Source organism: Palaemon carinicauda, chromosome 4 (genome assembly GCF_036898095.1).
Source record: "Palaemon carinicauda isolate YSFRI2023 chromosome 4, ASM3689809v2, whole genome shotgun sequence".
NCBI lineage: Eukaryota > Metazoa > Arthropoda > Malacostraca > Decapoda > Palaemonidae > Palaemon > Palaemon carinicauda.
In genome coordinates, this window is record NC_090728.1 from 172,788,869 (window position 1) to 172,807,122 (window position 18,254).

Consider the following 18,254-nt stretch of genomic DNA (forward strand, 5'->3'; position numbering starts at 1 on the left):
GAGACGGAGAAGCCGAGGCTTCGTCGGACCGATCACTGACCGACGGTAAAGAAGAAACGCCACTCACTTTTCTGGGGGAACGCTTAGACGACGACTTCTTTTTGGTACTGTACCGTACCCACTGTATATCGTCCCAGCTTACGCACTCCGGACACGTGTCCGCGGTGGAGCAAACTTTTCCCCTGCACGTGGAACAAAGGGAATGAGGGTCCACTTCTGGCTTAGAGAGGAAAGCCCCACACGACTTTCCGGCTCTAGGACCAGGGCAACGACGCACATGCTCCATCGTTCGCACACGAAGAGCCAACACTAGCGAGTTATAAGCACACTGGGATATACGCAGGGGGAACGCACTGAAACACTTGCGAATAACGCACTACGCAAGAAAAAACACAAGTCCCCACACTGGAAACACGTGGAATCACAAACGCGCCAAAGGATCGAGAGAGCGAGAGAGTGAGATGTTTCACATCTCACGACCAAGAACTTAATGGCGATGCTGACCCAGAGAGGCAGTGACCTGCCCTAATCCTGCCCTCAGGGCGCATCCTCTGGCGGCGGGGGTAAAACCTATATAGAGCGGGGTAGGTGGGTAACGGCGGGAAAACCTTGGTCGAGATTGAGAGGTCACCAAATGACTCCACAGAAAAGTAGTTCTCGGTGAGTATTTGTGTCGGAACAATTAATAATTATGCTAAGAAACGATCCACCCCCTCCCAACTCTTTGAGTTTGAAAACAAGGGCCTTATGATTAACACAGTCAAAGGAAGCACTAAAATCAAGGCCAATCATACGAACTTCCTGACCACAATCAAGGGATTTCTGTACAGCATTGGAGACTGTAAGAAGGGCATCACATGCTCCAAGGCCTTTACAAAAATCAAACTGCAACCTAGGGAACGGATGATTACCTTCAGCAAACCTATTAAGATGTTTTGCCAAAAGACAAAAAACTTTAGATAATATGGGAGTTATGGAAATTGGGGGGTAATCAGTTGGACTTGAGCTACTACAAACACATTTACATAGTGGAGTAACATTACCAATTCTCCAACAAGTGCTAAAAGCTCCTCTTCTTGCTAACTTGCATAAAATAACACATAACTTTGGAGTTTCAAACTTGGTAAGAAAAAACATCTTTTGAGTATACCGTAACAGTAGACTGAATTAGGCTGACTTTAACCACCAGATGTCACTTTGGTGGGAAGGGAAGAAAACGTGAAATTTTTAGTTTCTTAGGGTAATGATTTTTAGTCTGCTTTGGAGATAATGCAATGTGAACACCAAGGGAGATTTATAGCAATAATACTGAAACCTGAAATTTTTTGGGATTCATGGTGGGGAAAAATCTACAAAATCTGATTTATTACTGTTGGTGGAACCATCCTATGAGACATGAAAGCTATAGTACTAAGGTATAGCATATGTCATACACATGTAATGCAACTATATGATACACAAATTCAAGGACTTACCTGAAGAAAGAATTAACATTAGCACCTAAATGGAATTCACCCTTTCTAATTAATCGAGTTCCTCCCATACTTTCATGAGATTCAGGATTATAGGTGAATACAACAAGGTTCTTGTCAGCATCTCCAGCAATGAAGGCCAAGGAAGAATTATCAACCAGAAACTGAACACCATATACTTGTAAGGGTTTTAGATCCTGAAGGAGATAAAAAATGCAGATAAAATTTTAATATCACAAATTAATGTACTGAATACAGTAGCTTCCAAATGTTTAAAATTATTTATTAACTTTAGTGAAAACAAAAGGTTTAATATAACAGGTGTAAATTAAAAATAACCTGGGTATAGCATCCAAAGTTGATACAGATTTAAAATGCTCTGCACGTCCACAAGCTCCTACTATTGAACATGAAAAAGCATGACCAATTGCAATGTAAGATACGTATACAGTACAACGAAACCAGAGATGTTAGCCATACAAATTGTGTGTAATACCTCTAAAACTTCAATTTTTGCATCTATTTCTCTGCGACTATTAAAGCTTAGTGTAATACAATCTTTGGCCAATTAAGGGATTTTGACGTAGGAAAAATCTATTTCTGGGCGAGGGACCTGTGCCGCCCAGTGAATAAGCTCCATTTAGCACTTATTCTTAGGTAATTTACTGCTAAATATACCAGAGAAAAAATGTAAAGGAGTGCTAGGTTAACTAGCTCGCTCACCTATTGGTGTCGGTATAAATTGGGCGTATAATCCAGAGGTCCCGCACTATTTAGATTCATCCACGACAGAAACCCCAATAGAGGAGAGCCGTTCAACCTCACTCGGTACTACTAACACTGCATCCGCTCAGAACCCAACTCCTTAGCACCCAAAGTTTGGGGACTCCAAGGGAGAGGAGCTGGGAGGGTTCACTGGGCGGCACAGGTCCCTCGCCCAGAAATAGATTTTTCCTACGTCAAAATCCCTTTTCTGGGCTCGAACCTGTGCCGCCCATTGAATCTATACAAGAGAAATGTCACCAAACTTGCAAAATAAAGGAAAAAACATAAGCGTAAGGGAAATACAGGATGCTTTAATTAGAGATGAGTACCAAAAAACAATTATAAGGGTATCTTAAATATGAACATAAATCCACTTGGTAGACAAGTGACAAATAAGGTAGGTATAATAATGCCGTGAGTGATAATATATACAGATACTCAGGAGTTTAAAAATTTACAAATATAATAACAGTATTCAGGTGCGAGACCAACGAATACAATAGGGTATAAATGAGGCAGGTAAGAGGGAGAGATAAAGAGACAAGGCATTAACCTGTGAGTTACCTGGGAGTAACTACACTCCCTGCAGCTACTGTAGAAAATTTTAGGGCTTCCAAATGTTTAAGATAGTGTTTCTTGAACACTGACGGTTATTTCCACCCTGTATACCTGGAAAGGTCCGTAAAATTCATATGGTGAAAAAAGTTCACCGAAGTAGCAACCGCTCTGATATCATGTGCAAGAGGAAAAGAGTCAGGGCTAGCTTGTTTAATAAAATACAAAATTTGTTGCCTGATCCCTTTAATAGTAATGGTACCGCCTTGTTCTCTAACGAATAGAGGCCCCGAGGAGTTAGAGGAGGTCCGGGATAAATAAGACCTAAGAGTAGTAACAGGGCACAGAGACGGATCTTGCGTGAGGGGAACAATTTTCCAGGAGGACCATCTGTTCTGAGGGTCTTCGTTCTTAGCCAAAAAGAATTTGTTAGGAGAAAGAAGGACCTCTCCCGAAGGCAGGAACTCAATATGACCCGGGTCTCTCGACAAGGCTGCCAGTTCAGAAATTCTTGCCCCGGAAGCCAAGCTCACCAGGAAAAGTGTTTTCCTGAGAAGGGGAATGTAATCACAAGAACTGTTAATGGTATCAGAAGCCAATTTGAGTACATCATTAAGGAACCAGGTCACCGGGGTAGGACGAGTAACCGGTTTCAGTCTGGCACAGGCTTTCGGAATTGAAGCTAACAAAGAGTCGGTTAAGTCTATGTTAAAACCCACTAGGAACATCTTTTTCAAAGCAGATTTAATAGTGGTGATAGTATTGGCTGCCAGACCTGATTCTAATAAAGATCTAAAGAAAATGACTGTAAGGTTCAAGTTCATACAGTACACGTCTGAGTCTATCAAAAATTTTGCCAACTTTTTAACAGCAGAGTCATACTGGCGGATGGTGGAATCCCGTTTATCCGATTCTAGGAACAGGGTGTTTTGAGGATCAATATTGGCACCATGCATGGCCGCAAACTTCATAAAGTCCATAAAGTTAGGGCGCTCTGAATGTTTGAGAAAGCGTACACAACGCGTGTTTGTACTATCTGAGACAGAACCGGATTGGGTATCGGGTGAGGGTATAGTCTCAACTCTCGCAGGAGAGGATACCAGTTGCTCTTGGGCCAGTTGGGTGCGACCAAGGCTACTTGTCCCTTGAAGGATCTCAGCTTGTCTAGAACTTTCAGCAAAAGATTCACCGGGGGAAAGAGATAAATCTTTTCCCAGATGTCCCAATTCTGTGACATGGCGTCTGTGGCGTAAGCCTGAGGGTCTAGATTGGGAGCCACATATACTCTCAATTTGTGGTTGGACTCCGTGGCGAAGAGGTCCACTTGGAGACCGGGAACCTGAGAGAGAATCCACCGAAATGACTTTAGATCGAGTGACCATTCCGATTCTAGAGGGGAGGTCCGGGACAGGGCGTCTGCCACAACATTCCGGACTCCCGCCAGGTGGACAGCTGAAAGATGCCAACGGTTCAAGGCTGCTAGGGAGAATATGGCTACTAGAACATGGTTCAGAGGCCCTGACTTTGACCCGCCTCTGTTGAGGCAGCGGACCACCACTTCGCTGTCGAGGACCAGACGAAGGTGTTGTCTCTTGGGAAGAGCGAGACGTTTCAGGGTTAGAAGAACTGCCATGGCCTCCAGCACATTGATGTGAAATTGGCGGAACAAGGGAGACCAAAGACCTTGAACTTTCCTGAGCTGAGAATAGCCGCCCCAACCTGATAAGGATGCGTCCGTGTGAATGATTAATTTCGGAGGCGGAAATCGAAGGGGAACTGACTTTGACAGACTGTTTGCTCTTGTCCAAGGAAGAAGTCTTTCCCGTAGAATGGGAGGAAGGCGGACTTTCCTGTCCCGGAGCTTCCGGTTCGCCCTCGAACGCCAGACACGATTGATATCTTTCAATTTTGCCTTCAGAAGAAGATCCGTCACTGAGGCAAACTGAAGGGACCCCAGAATCCTCTCTTGGAGTCGTCTGGAGCTTACTTTGTCTTTGAGAAAGCGTTTGGTGTTCCTTGCAATCTCTAACCTCTTGGGTTTGGGAAGACACAGAGTATGAGATATAAGATCCCATTGCAGGCCGAGCCATTGGAACTTCGATTTTGGAAGAAGACGGGACTTCTTGAAGTTGATCTGGAAGCCTAGAGATTGAAGATAATGGATGACTTTGTGAGTGGCTTTTAGGCAATTTTGGGAGGTGTCTGACCAAATGAGCCAGTCGTCCAGATAGGCTACTACTTGAATCCCTTGATTTCTGAGTTCCTGAACAGCGACTTCTGCTAACTTTGTGAAGATCCTTGGGGCGATGTTGAGCCCGAAAGGCATCACCTTGAAGGAGTAACTTTTGTCCCCTAAGCGAAAGCCTAGATACGGACGGAAGTGTCTCGCTATCGGGACGTGATAATAGGCGTCTGTAAGATCGATAGAGGTGGTGACGGCCCCACCGGGCGGTAAGGTCCGCACCTGCGAGACGGTAAGCCTTCGAAACTTGTCGCATTGAATGGACAAGTTGAGAAGGGATAGGTCTAGAATCACTCTTCTCTTGTCTGAATCCTTCTTCGGGACACTGAACAGCCAACCTTGAAACTTCAGGCGTTTCGTTTCTTGTATGGCGTTCTTTTGTAAAAAGATCCTGGACAAATTCGACCAGGTCCGGAGTGGAATGTTGATGAAATTTGTTCGGAGGAGGAGGTCCTTGAATCCAACTCCACCCCAGTCCCTTGGAGATGATACTGAAAGCCCAGGGACTGAACCTCCATTTGTTGCGGAAGGCATAGAGCCTCCCCCCTACCTGCTGCACCTCAGTATTGGTTTGAGGAGTTGCCTCCACGTCCGCCTCGGAAGTTCTTTCCCCTGCGAAAGGCTCTTCCCCTGCCTTTGTTCTGGTTAGAACCACGGTGGTAGCCTCTACCTCTACCATAACTCTGGGAAGAGCTATGAGCCTCATAAGACTGGTTAAAGGCAGGAGAAGTGGCGGAGGCACCGGAAAGCTGGCTCTTAGGGAGCAGAACGGTGACATAGTCGTCCGAAGGAGCCTGAGAGGTGGAAGGCTGTGCCGGGGCAACAGGAGATGGGGGAAGAGGCAGCCGGAAAATGGACGAACCACTCTGCTGTTGCCTGAACTGGGTGGAGGTATATGGACGGAGCTTCCTCCTACCCCGGGCTTGGTAATTTGCAGGGTCATATTTACGTTTAGGAGTCAAACCCCAACGAGCTTTAAGGCTCTGGTTGACTCTAGTGGCCTCCGCCAAGACTTCCTCTACAAGATCCTCAGGGAAGAGATTTGAACCCCAACAGGAGGACCGGATAAGCTTATTAGGTTCATGCCTAATAGTCGCCTCTGCCAGGACATGTTTGCGACACCTGCGTTTAGCAGTAGCGAAGTCATACAGGTCATAGTATAATGACTGCAACGTAGCCTTGATGAGAGACTTAAAAATACTCTCAGTATCGTAAGTCAAGGCTATCGACTCCGTGGAAGTGGCCAAGTTCAGAGTACGGCCAACGCGCAGGCAGGAATCATACTCTTGTTTAATGAGGGATTCCGGGAGACGGGGAAGCCGCTCACTAAACATTACTGAAGCACAGTCTGCTGCTAGCTTGCCAGAGGTAAAAGTGGTATGGACGTTGTCCCAACACTCAATGCCTGAAGGAAGAAGGAGGGAGATTGGATCCACCTCTCGGATGGGAGGCAAGGGCTTCTCCTCCAGAGCATATTGGAAGGCAAGCTCTGCTACCTTATTGACACATGGAGTCACGGTGTTTTTGTCCATTAAGAACATTGTGAAGGAGCTCTTATAAGGCGTCAACATGGTGTTGGTGCAGCCGATGTCATTCAGGAATCTGGCCCACACAGATTGGGCTTGCTCCTTAGGGAAGATGACTGTCTCTTTGGGGACCTTGTCTAACCGAACCAAAGCTTCCTCGGTAAGCCTGGCATAACCATGAAATGGAAATGCCAGACCAGGAGGAAAGAATTCAAAGTCCTCTAGAGGACGAGTGCCAAGACCCTCCAAAGTTAACATTCCGTCTGAGAACGGGGAATGAAGAGCCATACGCCAAGGGTTATTCTTGGCAAACGGCGGGAGCTTAGAGGCATCCGGGATGAGAGAGCTTTGGACTCGCTCCGGAGCACCTTGCTCTAATGCCCCAAGTCTCTGACCGATGTTAGAGAACATCGTGTCCATCTTAGACTGCATCTCTGATACCAACTTAGCCTGCATCTCCGACACGATGCGAAGCATGGCTGATTCGGAAAGGCCCGGGCTAGCAGCAGGAGTGGCGGAATGAACTCCCGGGTCGCGAGACTTAGAGGAGGAGCCAGAAGCCTTAGATGACAGGTTTGTATTCTGCTTAGAACCATGAGAAGCCTTATGAGGCTTACGAGCTTTAGGTAAGGTTCTAGACTTATTCTTGGGGGGAACCGAGTGTGATCGTTGGGACGAATCACGGTCCCCAGAAAAACCATGAAAGGAAGAGCGATCAGATGAAGAAGAAAGAAAGGGGCTGAGGATAGGAATCTCAGCGCCGGAAACACCTGCCTCACTTACCACCCTACCTGTATCTGGATCATCCAATAACATGGGTTCCACGTCAAGGTTCATGGAGGCAACATTGTCTTCTAGATCTCCGGGGGCGTCCGACGGATCCTGCTCTGGATCAATGAACCCCGCTATGGTGGCATCAATGTGGGCAATGATGGGAGCTGCAACATGCCTAGCCACAGCGGCTGAAGACTTGGCGTTGGGGTAAATCAAGGAACAGTAGTCCTCGGAGAGGACGTACGGCCGCTTGGACTTCACGTTCCGGGCAAAACCACCAACCCACACTTTCAGTGTGGCCCGAGCCGCAGACTTTTGCTCCGGGGATGCCTGAAATAATAGTGGGAATTAAAAAGGGAACACTCCCAGTGGTCCTTCAAGACCAAAGATATCTTACTAAATAGTGTATGTATGCCAAAAAAGGTAAGATAAATAAGAAGGCAACATAGCCAACGGGACTCACCGAGTCAGATCCAAGGGTGGTAACGAGGTCAAAACAGACCACACAGTTATCCGGGTGCCATACCACGACATCCTCCAGCTGCACTCCGCAGAGGGCGTGAGACCGACAGACGGTGTGGCCGCAGGGCTGATGTAGAACAGCTGCACAGGCCGTCGTCTGACAATGCACCATCTATAAAAAGAATAGTATATGAGAAACTGTAATTCTCTTAAGTAGGGGCGGGTCCGGAGGACCCGGGCCTAACATAAGCCTAACACAAGATTAGAGCTTAACTGTAATATTCTTAAGTAGGGGCGGGTCCGGAGGACCCGGGCCTAAACATAAGTCTAGCTTAAGACTAAAGTATAGCCATCCATTCCGGTCGAGCCGGGAGCATAAAAAAGGAAGCAACAACAATAAATTAAGACACATGGTGTCTGATTTCCCGGGGCGAGGCTAAGCCCCGGGCCGGGAAATAAAAGTATCCAAAACCAATTCGTATAGGAACTCCGGGATAGTGATCTGTCATATAATCATTATATATAATCATAGGAACTGTTATAAATTAATAGGGGGGCGGAACTGTAGATAAGAACCGCCAACCGAACCCAGAGGGTTTCATATAACATAAACCAGTGTGATAAGTGAATATAAAATAGGGTGCACCGGGATCCAACTCTGTTGACCGGTGGCCAACCAGACTAGACAGAGACGAACCCGCCGGGACACCCGGAGGACAAAGTCCATAAACACTGAACTACCCCCTCTAAAAGGAGGGAAGGCAACGGTCCCCTAGGGGAGGGGGGGAGAGAAGCCTAGCCGCCCACCTAGCGAGAGGGGGAGCATGGGGGAGGATCACGTGATACGGAGCAGCAGGGCTACCAACTGACGATCCCCAACCAGACAGATCAAACGGAGTAATAGCACAATATTCATTATAATAGTGATAGCGTTGATAATATAAAATAAACACATAAAAATTTTTGGGCAAGGCATGCAACATAATAATTAAATCACAAAAGACACACCTGATGGCTTAAAAAATAACATTGCCGCCTAGCAACGAAGGTCGGCAGCCATAACGATACGTAAATGATATCGGCCCAAAAAGTGAACCACGAGGGTTCTAAACGCTAAATAATGAATATCCACAATAACAAATAAAATTTAATAATAAAAATAATACATATAGTAACACCGCGAGTGAAACTAAAAGCTCTCAAAACAGGAGTACCAACTGTATGTGGAATCAAGCAAGATCGATATGAACGAAGAGAATAAACTCCTATAATTCAAATATTAAACGATCTAGGTTGCTCAAAACACAGCAAAACCAAGCTTGGTACTTAACTTAGACGGTGTCTCCTGGGAAACCGACGAAGAAGCCATAATCCAATGAAAATAAGTGGAAAAACGAGAGCACAACAAAAAAGCGGGTTACAACACAAGACGTGCTAAAAGGAGTTGGGTTCTGAGCGGATGCAGTGTTAGTAGTACCGAGTGAGGTTGAACGGCTCTCCTCTATTGGGGTTTCTGTCGTGGATGAATCTAAATAGTGCGGGACCTCTGGATTATACGCCCAATTTATACCGACACCAATAGGTGAGCGAGCTAGTTAACCTAGCACTCCTTTACATTTTTTCTCTGGTATATTTAGCAGTAAATTACCTAAGAATAAGTGCTAAATGGAGCTTATTCACTGGGCGGCACAGGTTCGAGCCCAGAAAAAAGAATTTGTTTAAAAATGTAATTTAAAAAAAAAAAAAAATCTCTCTCTCTCTCTCTCTCTCTCTCTCTCTCTCTCTCTTAAAATTGGATTGTTGTTATTTAATCATCATATGCTTTAATCATTTTCTTTTAAACGAATTGTTATTTCAAGAAAGAAAAATTAAATTTGAATTTATATACCGTAGTATTTATGATAATCTTTAACTTCCTTATTTGTTAAAGTAAAAATTTACACTTCTTTAACGAGAGAGAGAGAGAGAGAGAGAGAGAGAGAGAGAGAGAGAGAGAGAGAGAGAGAGAGAGAGAGAGAGAGAGAGAGAGAGAGAGAGAGAGAGTGTGTGTGTGTGTGTGTGTCTGTGTGCTAGCTTTTGATCTTGGCGGTAAATTTACAGTTGAGGATAAACAAAATCATTAGAATATTTTGATGGTGAATTGTGTAAATTACAGAAGTAGCACGGTCATCATATGAGAGAGAGAGAGAGAGAGAGAGAGAGAGAGAGAGAGAGAGGAGAGAGAGAGAGAGAGAGAGAGAGAGAGAGAGAGAGAGAGAGAGAATGTGTTTTTAGTCGTTGAACTTAGTGGTAAATTTACAATTGAGAATAAACAAAATAATTAGAATATTTTGATGGTGAATTGTGTGAAGTACAGAAGTAGCACGGTCATCATATGAGAGAGAGAGAGAGAGAGAGAGAGAGAGAGAGAGGAGAGAGAGAGAGAGAGAGAGAGAGAGAGAGAGAGAGAGAGAATGTGTTTTTAGTTGTTGAACCTAGTGGTAAATTTACAATTGAGGATAAAGAAAATCATTAGAATATTTTGATGGTGAATTGTGTGAAGTACAGGAGTAGCACTGTCATCATGGCAAGGGGGGGGGGGGGTGTTCCAGGTTAATCATCATCAGAGAAGATTCTAGAATTGTTGAAACAATTCTGAGTTGAAGATCATATTTAATTTTAGAACCTTTTAAGAAAAATTACTTATAAGTTTTGAAAGAATAGTATTTTCATTTTAAAATAAATTTTTAAATATACTTACCTGGTAGCTACATATATATATATAGCGGGATAAAGCTATATATATGTAACTACCAGGGAAGTTAGATATTTAAAAATGATATTTTAATTTTAAAATAAATTTTTAATTATATTTAACTGGTAGTTACATATATATAGCTTTATCCTGCTATATATATGTAACTACCAGGGAAGTTAGATATTTAAAAATATTATTTTTGGATTGCATTAGTATATTTTTGCTCTTATACCCTGGTACTGGATCTAGGGAGGCCATTTAACAGTTAAGTGAAACTTTGGGAAACCACTGCAGGTATATTATGAAGTAAAAGTCAAGAGGCTGGACAGTAAACTGGGAAAAAAATTCAACAAAAACATTGAAGTCTAAAAAGTGGGTGCGTCTAAGGAACGAAGGGGCACCGAAAACATCTGAAGTAATGCCTACAGTATCCCATGGAGGTGCATTGATGATGTTAACCCTTTGCAAGATGTAATAATTTCTAATACCTTTATCCCCCCTTGTCAGGATAGAAATACTGTACTGAGATTCGGTACACTTAGACTCAACTCAAGGAATATATGGAGAAAATTCTAAAGCAATGGTTGTAATTTTGCCTTGGTAGTGTTCAAGCCTCTTTTGGACACATCCATGTTATATTTGACACTTGCACAATTGTCAGGCGAGGTCTATTACTTTTATGGCTGGTCTCCTCAGATTACTGGAACATCTTAGACTTCAGTACAACACAATTTAATTTTTGGAGAGTGACAGAATTTTTATAAACAATATATCCTTATATGAACTAAAAAAAAGCACAGTCCTCTTAAACAAAGTAATTCATAGAAAAGACTGTAAACCAATGCATGAAATATAAATACAGTGGCCTATTAGAATCGTCCGTGACTCGTAATCCATTGGTCGAAAATTAAAGACCCTCTCAATTTTGATGGTTTCCAGCAGTTCTCAAAACCTCACTATCCTTGTGGGGTATCCTATAGGTCAACCAGCTGAGTTGTCAGCAGCCCTTGCCTGGTCATGGGTTGGTTGGAAAGGGGGCATGGACACTATTGTTCTTAATAACTGCCTATGATATCAGCTATTTTATTTTAGATTACCAATTAAGTACCTTTCAAAATACATAACAGGAATGCCATGAGCCATTGAAATACCACAGAATGAATAAATCATATCATAGGTATATTTAACAAAATAATATTTTATCTTTGATTTATCATTCCATTCAAATATTAGAGGTAAGCCTAGAGTAATCAATAAATCTGAATCAACAAAAAATGTAACAGGTTATTACCCTTGACACAAGTGAAAGAGTTCTGTTTTCATCCTGGAATCGTAAAAGCAAGACAGATTTACAAATATCTGCAGCAAGAATAAGGCTTTTGATGCACAGAAGTTGATGAATGTAGATCTGGGTGTCAATGAAAGCAATTCCAACCAGGTCAGCATCTTTTAACTGCCATATGTACACCTGAAATCAAGATATTAATAATCTTAATACTGCTGTAAGATGGAATCGTAAACTTTTCCTTACATGGGCCATATTTAGTACTGTTTACTGTATATCAAAGGCATCAAAATGGTCACCAAGGGGCAGCTAAAATTAACAGTATAACAGCATGACATTGCTATACATATCCCTCATTCCATATATCTAACAATTACTAATACATCAGAGATTAAGTGTTTGACAACTGGTATCATAAAACAAAAATACACATGATGGGCTTAAACTACCATACAGACTGCTCATGAAACTATCAACACATGACCTATCTTTAGCTAGATGTAATCATGATCAAAACTCAATAGCACAAATGACTGTTTAAAAATGTATGTTTTTTGCACTTGTCTGTGTTACTACTTATTCATAGATATTATTTGTATTGAAAGACTATTAATGTATCAAAGTTATAGGTTTATTACTAGATAATAATTTTTGAAAATGCCTCTCCATTACAATAAAACCAATAAATAACTTATCAAAATAATGTACTTAATCATTTATTCTAGTACGAGTGATATCATGTACTATAAATGCTTAACATAATTAAGCTTCTGAATGTTTACCCTACCCTGAGTTAACAAGTGGGATATATATATTACCTTCTGTCCAATAGCTGATACAAGCAGGCCTCTGCAATGTGCTAATGCTGTGACAGGACCTTTCTGTTCCCCTTCATAAAGAAGTTTGAGTCTGTTCTTTGTCAGTGGCTGACCTGGCTCTGGCACAACATCGATGACATCAAAAATAAAGATTCGTCCTCGGCACGTAATATCTTCACCAAAGCTGAAGTAAAATCACAACATTTTAAAGTAAGCTTTCTTTACTTTTTCTAGCCATACAAACCTGGGTCCTCTATATAGGAATTTGTTTTCAGCGTGAGTTGGACCAGCCATTAAAATTGTAAACGAGGTACTTAATGATAGGTGGGAGCGAAGGCAGGGAGAACCAGCAACTTACCTGTCAGTCTCTTCACTTACAACCTTTCAGCTCAGGTCTGAAAGGGGTGGTTGAGGAGGGAAGTTTGATATAAAGGACTCAGATTTGTATAGCTAAGAAATTTCCATGACAAAAATTAATCTTCTTCATTTATATAACACATCCTGATAATCTCAATTTTTTATAGTTATTAATCTCTAGGAAATATTTGAATCAAGTCCTGAGTGAATGGGAAAGAAATAGTATATAGTGGTGTTGAAAAATGTTATTTTTATTAATAAAATAAATTTTTGAATATACTTACCCGGTGATCATATAAGCTGCAACTCTGTTGCTCGACAGAAAAACCTACGGTCAAAATACGCCAGCGATCGCTATGCAGGTGGGGGTGTACATCAACAGCGCAATGCAGGTACTTAGTACTCCCAGTAAACAAAGAACCAATTTTCTCCTCGGTCCACTGGGTCTCTATTGGGGAGGAAGGGAGGGTCCTTTAATATATGATCACCGGGTAAGTATATTCAAAAATTTATTTTATTAATAAAAATAACATTTTTCAATATTAAACTTAGCCGGTGATCATATAAGCTGATTCACACCCAGGGGGGTGGGTAGAGACCAGCATTACATGTTTACATTATTATGAGCTAAGAATTTTGTATTTCATTTTAGCAGTTATTCAAAATAACAAACATAAAATAAATAAGTACCTGGTAAGGAAGTCGACTTGAACAATTACTCTGCCTTTTTAAGTACGTCTTCCTTACGGAGCCTCGCGATCCTCTTAGGATGCTGAGCGACCCCTAGGATCTGAAGTATCAAGGGTTGCAACCCATACAACAGGACCTCATCAAAACCTTTAATCTAGACGCTTCTCAAGAAATGACTTTGACCACCCGCCAAATCAAGTAGGATGCGAAAGGCTTCTTAGCCTTCCGGACAACCCAAAAACAATAATAAAACATTTCAAGAGAAAGATTAAAAAGGTTATGGAATTAGGGAATTGTAGTGGTTGAGCCCTCACCCACTACTGCACTCGTTGCTACGAATGGTCCCAGAGTGTAGCAGTTCTCGTAAATAGACTGGACATTCTTAAGATAAAAAGACGCGAACACTGATTTGCTTTTCCAATAGGTTGCGTCGATTATACTTTGCAGAGATCTATTTTGTTTAAAGGCCACGGAAGTTGCGACAGCTCTAACTTTGTGTGTCCTTACCTTCAGCAAAGCTTGGTCTTCCTCATTCAGATGGGAATGAGCTTCTCGTATTAACAGTCTGATAAAATAGGATAAAGCATTCTTTGACATAGGCAAAGATGGATTCTTAACTGAACACCATAAAGCTTCAGACGGGCCTCGTAAAGGTTTTTAAATAGAACTTAAGAGCTCTTACAGGACATAAGACTCTTTCTAGTTCATTTCCAACCATACGATAAGTTTGGAATATCGAACGATATTGGTCAAGGCCGAGAAGGTAGCTCGTGTTTGGCTAGAAAACCAAGTTGTAGAACATGTAGCCGTTTCGGATGAGAATCCGATGTTCTTGCTGAAGGCATGAATCTCACTGCCTCTTTTAGCTGTGGCTAAGCATATCAGGAAAAGAGTCTTTAAGGTGAGATCTTTCAGGGAGGCTGATTGTAGCGGTTCGAACCTGTCTGACATAAGGAATCTTAGTACCACGTCTAAATTCCAACCAGGTGTAACCAAATGACGCTCCTTCGTGGTCTCAAAAGACTTAAGGAGGTCCTGTAGATCTTTATTGTTGGAAAGATCTAAGCCTCTGTGACGGAAGACTGATGCCAACATGCTTCTGTAACCCTTGATAGTGGGAGCTGAAAGAGATCGTTCTTTCCTCAGATATAAGAGAAAGTCAGCTATTTGAGTTACAGAGGTACTGGTCGAGGATACGGATACTGACTTGCACCAGTTTCGGAAGATTTCCCACTTCGATTGGTAGACTCTAAGGGTGGATGTTCTCCTTGCTCTAGCAATCGCTCTGGCTGCCTCCTTCGAAAAGCCTCTAGCTCTCGAGAGTCTTTCGATAGTCTGAAGGCAGTCAGACGAAGAGCGTGGAGGCCTTGGTGTACCTTCTTTACGTGTGGCTGACGTAGAAGGTCCACCCTTAGGGGAAGTGTTCTGGGAACGTCTACTAGCCATCGAAGTACCTCGGTGAGCCATTCTCTCGCGGGCCAGAGGGAAGCAACTAGCGTCAACCTTGTCCCTTCGTGAGAGGCGAACTTCTGCAGTACCTTGTTGACAATCTTGAACGGAGGGAATGCATATAGATCTAGATGTGACCAATCTAGTAGAAAGGCATCTATATGAACTGCTGCTGGGTCCGGGATTGGTGAGCAAAATATTGGGAGCCTCTTGGTCATCGAGGTTGCGAAGAGATCTATGGTTGGCTGGCCCCAGGTGGCCCAAAGTCTCTTGCATACATCCTTGTGGAGGGTCCATTCTGTTGGAATTATTTGTCCCTTCCGAATGAGACAATCTGCCATGACATTCAAGTTGCCTTGGATGAACCTCGTTACTAGTGATATGTCTAGACCTTTTGACCAGGTGAGGAGGTCCCTTGCGATCTCGTACAATGTCAGGAGTAAGTCCCTCCTTGCTTGGAGATGTACGCCAAAGCCGTGGTGTTGTCCGAGTTCACCTCCACCACTTTGCCTTGAAGGAGAGACCTGAAGCTTTTCCAGGTCAGACGTACTGCCAGTAGCTCCTTGCAGTTGAAATGCATTGTCCTTTGACTCGAGTTCCATAATCCCGAGCATTCCCTACCGTCTAATGTCGCACCCCAGCCTACGTCCGATGCGTCCGAGAAGAGAACGTGGTTGGGAGTCTGAACAGTCAGGGGAAGACCCTCTCTAAGGTTGATATAGTCCTTTCACCAAGTCAGACAAGACTTTATCTTTCCGGAAACCGGGATCGAGACCGCTTCTAGCGTCTTGTCCTTTTTCCAGTGAAAAGCTAGATGGTATAGAAGAGGACGGAGGTGTAGTCTTCCTAGGGACACAAACTGATCCACGGATGACAGTGTCCCTACCAGACTCATCCACAGCCTGACTGGGCAGCGTTCCTTCTTCAGCATCTTCTGGATGGATAGCAGGGCTGGGGGCTGATCGTCTTGTTCAGCAACGTCCTCATCAGAGGGTTCCTCATCCGAAACTGATGGGGAAACGGCAACGGAGTGGGCAACGTCTGACTCGCTGAATCCGGTCGCACTGGTGGATGCATGACGGAGCCGGACGCAATATCATGGCACTGCTGCACAGTCTGTGAACTGTCAACAACCATGGGTGCGCGAGGAAGTACAGCGTCAACCCGAAACTGTCTAGACTGTCTGGGTTGTGCAGTCAACACCCTACCGGGTTGTTGAGGTTGACGCACTGCGTCAAAACAAGTTACCTCTGCTGGTTGTTGAACGTCCTGAACGTTAACAACCACCTCCGAGCGTCGCTTAACGTCAACGTGCGACTGGCAACCCACACTGGGTCGCATCGGTGGAGGAACCACCTCAACTGGCAGACGCGAGTAGGTTACTTCAGCGTCAACAGGGCGCACAACCGACTGGTTGGAAGGTTGTTGGCCAGAAGGAGGAACCACCTCAACTGGCAGACGCGAGTAGGTTACCTCAGCGTCAACAGGGCGCACAACCAACCGGTTGGAAGGTTGTTGGCCAGAAGGTTCTTCTCCGCATTTAAGTCCTCTATCAAGGACGCAAGCTTGGACTGCATGTCTTGCAGCAAAGCCCATTTAGGGTCTACGGGAGCAGGTGTGGCAACAGACGGGGTTAGCGACTGAGGCGGAACCATTTACCATCCCTGAAAGCCTTGTTATGTGTGACATAATAGTACAGCAAAACTTCAAAGGCTCGACAAAAGTAGAGAAGTTGACCTGAAAACAACTTGGAGCGTCTCCTGGCTAGGCGCCAGGGCGAGTCTACCAGAATTGAGAAGTCTATCTGGGCAGGGGCATGAACTCCCAAGCCGAGAACTTCTCTCGTGTCCTATCAGACTCTCGCTCTATAAGCCAGTTTAAAAGAAGGGAAATCAAAGGCTGTATCCCTAAAACTCCTCCTGGTGCAAAAACCAGTCGCCTAGCCAACGTAACGCTCTCTAGGAGAGCGAGAGAGCACTAGCTTAAAAACAACGGCTTCGAAGTAGCTAGGCCTAGTGTAAGTTCTGACGTTAGGCGAACGAGGAGCAGCAGTTACAAGATCCGGACGAAGATCCTTAAAAAATCATCATGATTTAATTAAAGTCCATAGGAGGCTAAGCAGCTTAAGGCTCCTCTCCAAATGACAGAGTCCTCAAGGGAATATCAGTAGGAGGGAGAACAGCACTTTCTCATCTACAGGAACCTTGTCCGATAAAAGCTAGGTTATCTCAGTGAGTCTCTCACTGGTGCATTAGTAGCAGACCAGAAGGCAACGTCATGTAACTGCTTGACAGTCTGTGAACTGTCAACAACTGAACTGTCAACCACAACAGGTGCGTGAAGACATACAGCACTGGTGCATTAGTAGCAGACCAGAAGGCAACGTCATGTAACTGCTTGACAGTCTGTGAACTGTCAACAACTGAACTGTCAACCACAACAGGTGCGTGAGGACATACAGTGTTCACTCGAGACTGCTTTGACTGTCTATACTGAGCAGTCAAAACAACTCTAGAATGCGGAGGTTGACGCACTGCGTCAAAACAAAACAACTTAGACTGTTGTTGTACCTCTCGAACGTCAACGGAAGGTTCCGTGCGTTACTGAACGTCAACATGCGGCTGGCAGGGTACACTGGAACGCATGGGTGGCGGGACTCTCTCAGCTGGAGTGCGGCAGAAGGTCGCCTCAGCGTCCACAGGACGCACAACCGTGTTGGTTGTAGGCTAGAGGTTGGTGCAGTGTCAACCTTCTCCGCACGGAAGTCCCGCATCAATGACGTTAACTGAGACTGCATGGTCTGCAGCAAAGACCACTTAGGGTCTACAGGAGCAGGTGCGGCAACAGACGGTGTTACTGCCTGTTGCGGTACCGCTTTGCCTCTCTTAGGAGGTGAGCAGTCGTCGGAAGACTGCAGCGAGTCCGAACTGACCCAGTGGCTACAACTGGGCCGTTGGACTTGCGCGGAAGGGACCGACTTGCGCTTAATAAGCTGCGAGACCTTGGTCCATGGTTTCTTACGAGAAACCTCTTCCGCAGACGAGAAATAAATGGGCTCTCTCGTCTTTGTGTGGGTGGGGCGATCTTGGGTAGATACGCCCGAAACCACGGAGGGAAACATC

The 18,254-nt window shown here is 44.1% G+C and overlaps 1 protein-coding gene across 1 annotated transcript in view; it reads right to left on the reverse strand.

Annotated features, from left to right (window-relative positions):
- Cpsf160 (cleavage and polyadenylation specificity factor subunit 1) overlaps window positions 1-18,254 on the reverse strand; it is a 190,410-nt gene that overhangs the window by 44,234 nt on the left and 127,922 nt on the right. Inside the window, exons 22-24 of the mRNA XM_068372732.1 lie at window positions 12,637-12,820; window positions 11,825-12,001; window positions 1,476-1,669 (exon numbers count right to left, since the gene is read on the reverse strand). Coding sequence (XP_068228833.1) covers window positions 1,476-1,669; window positions 11,825-12,001; window positions 12,637-12,820 — 555 coding nt within the window. The remainder of the gene's footprint in view (window positions 1-1,475; window positions 1,670-11,824; window positions 12,002-12,636; window positions 12,821-18,254) is intronic.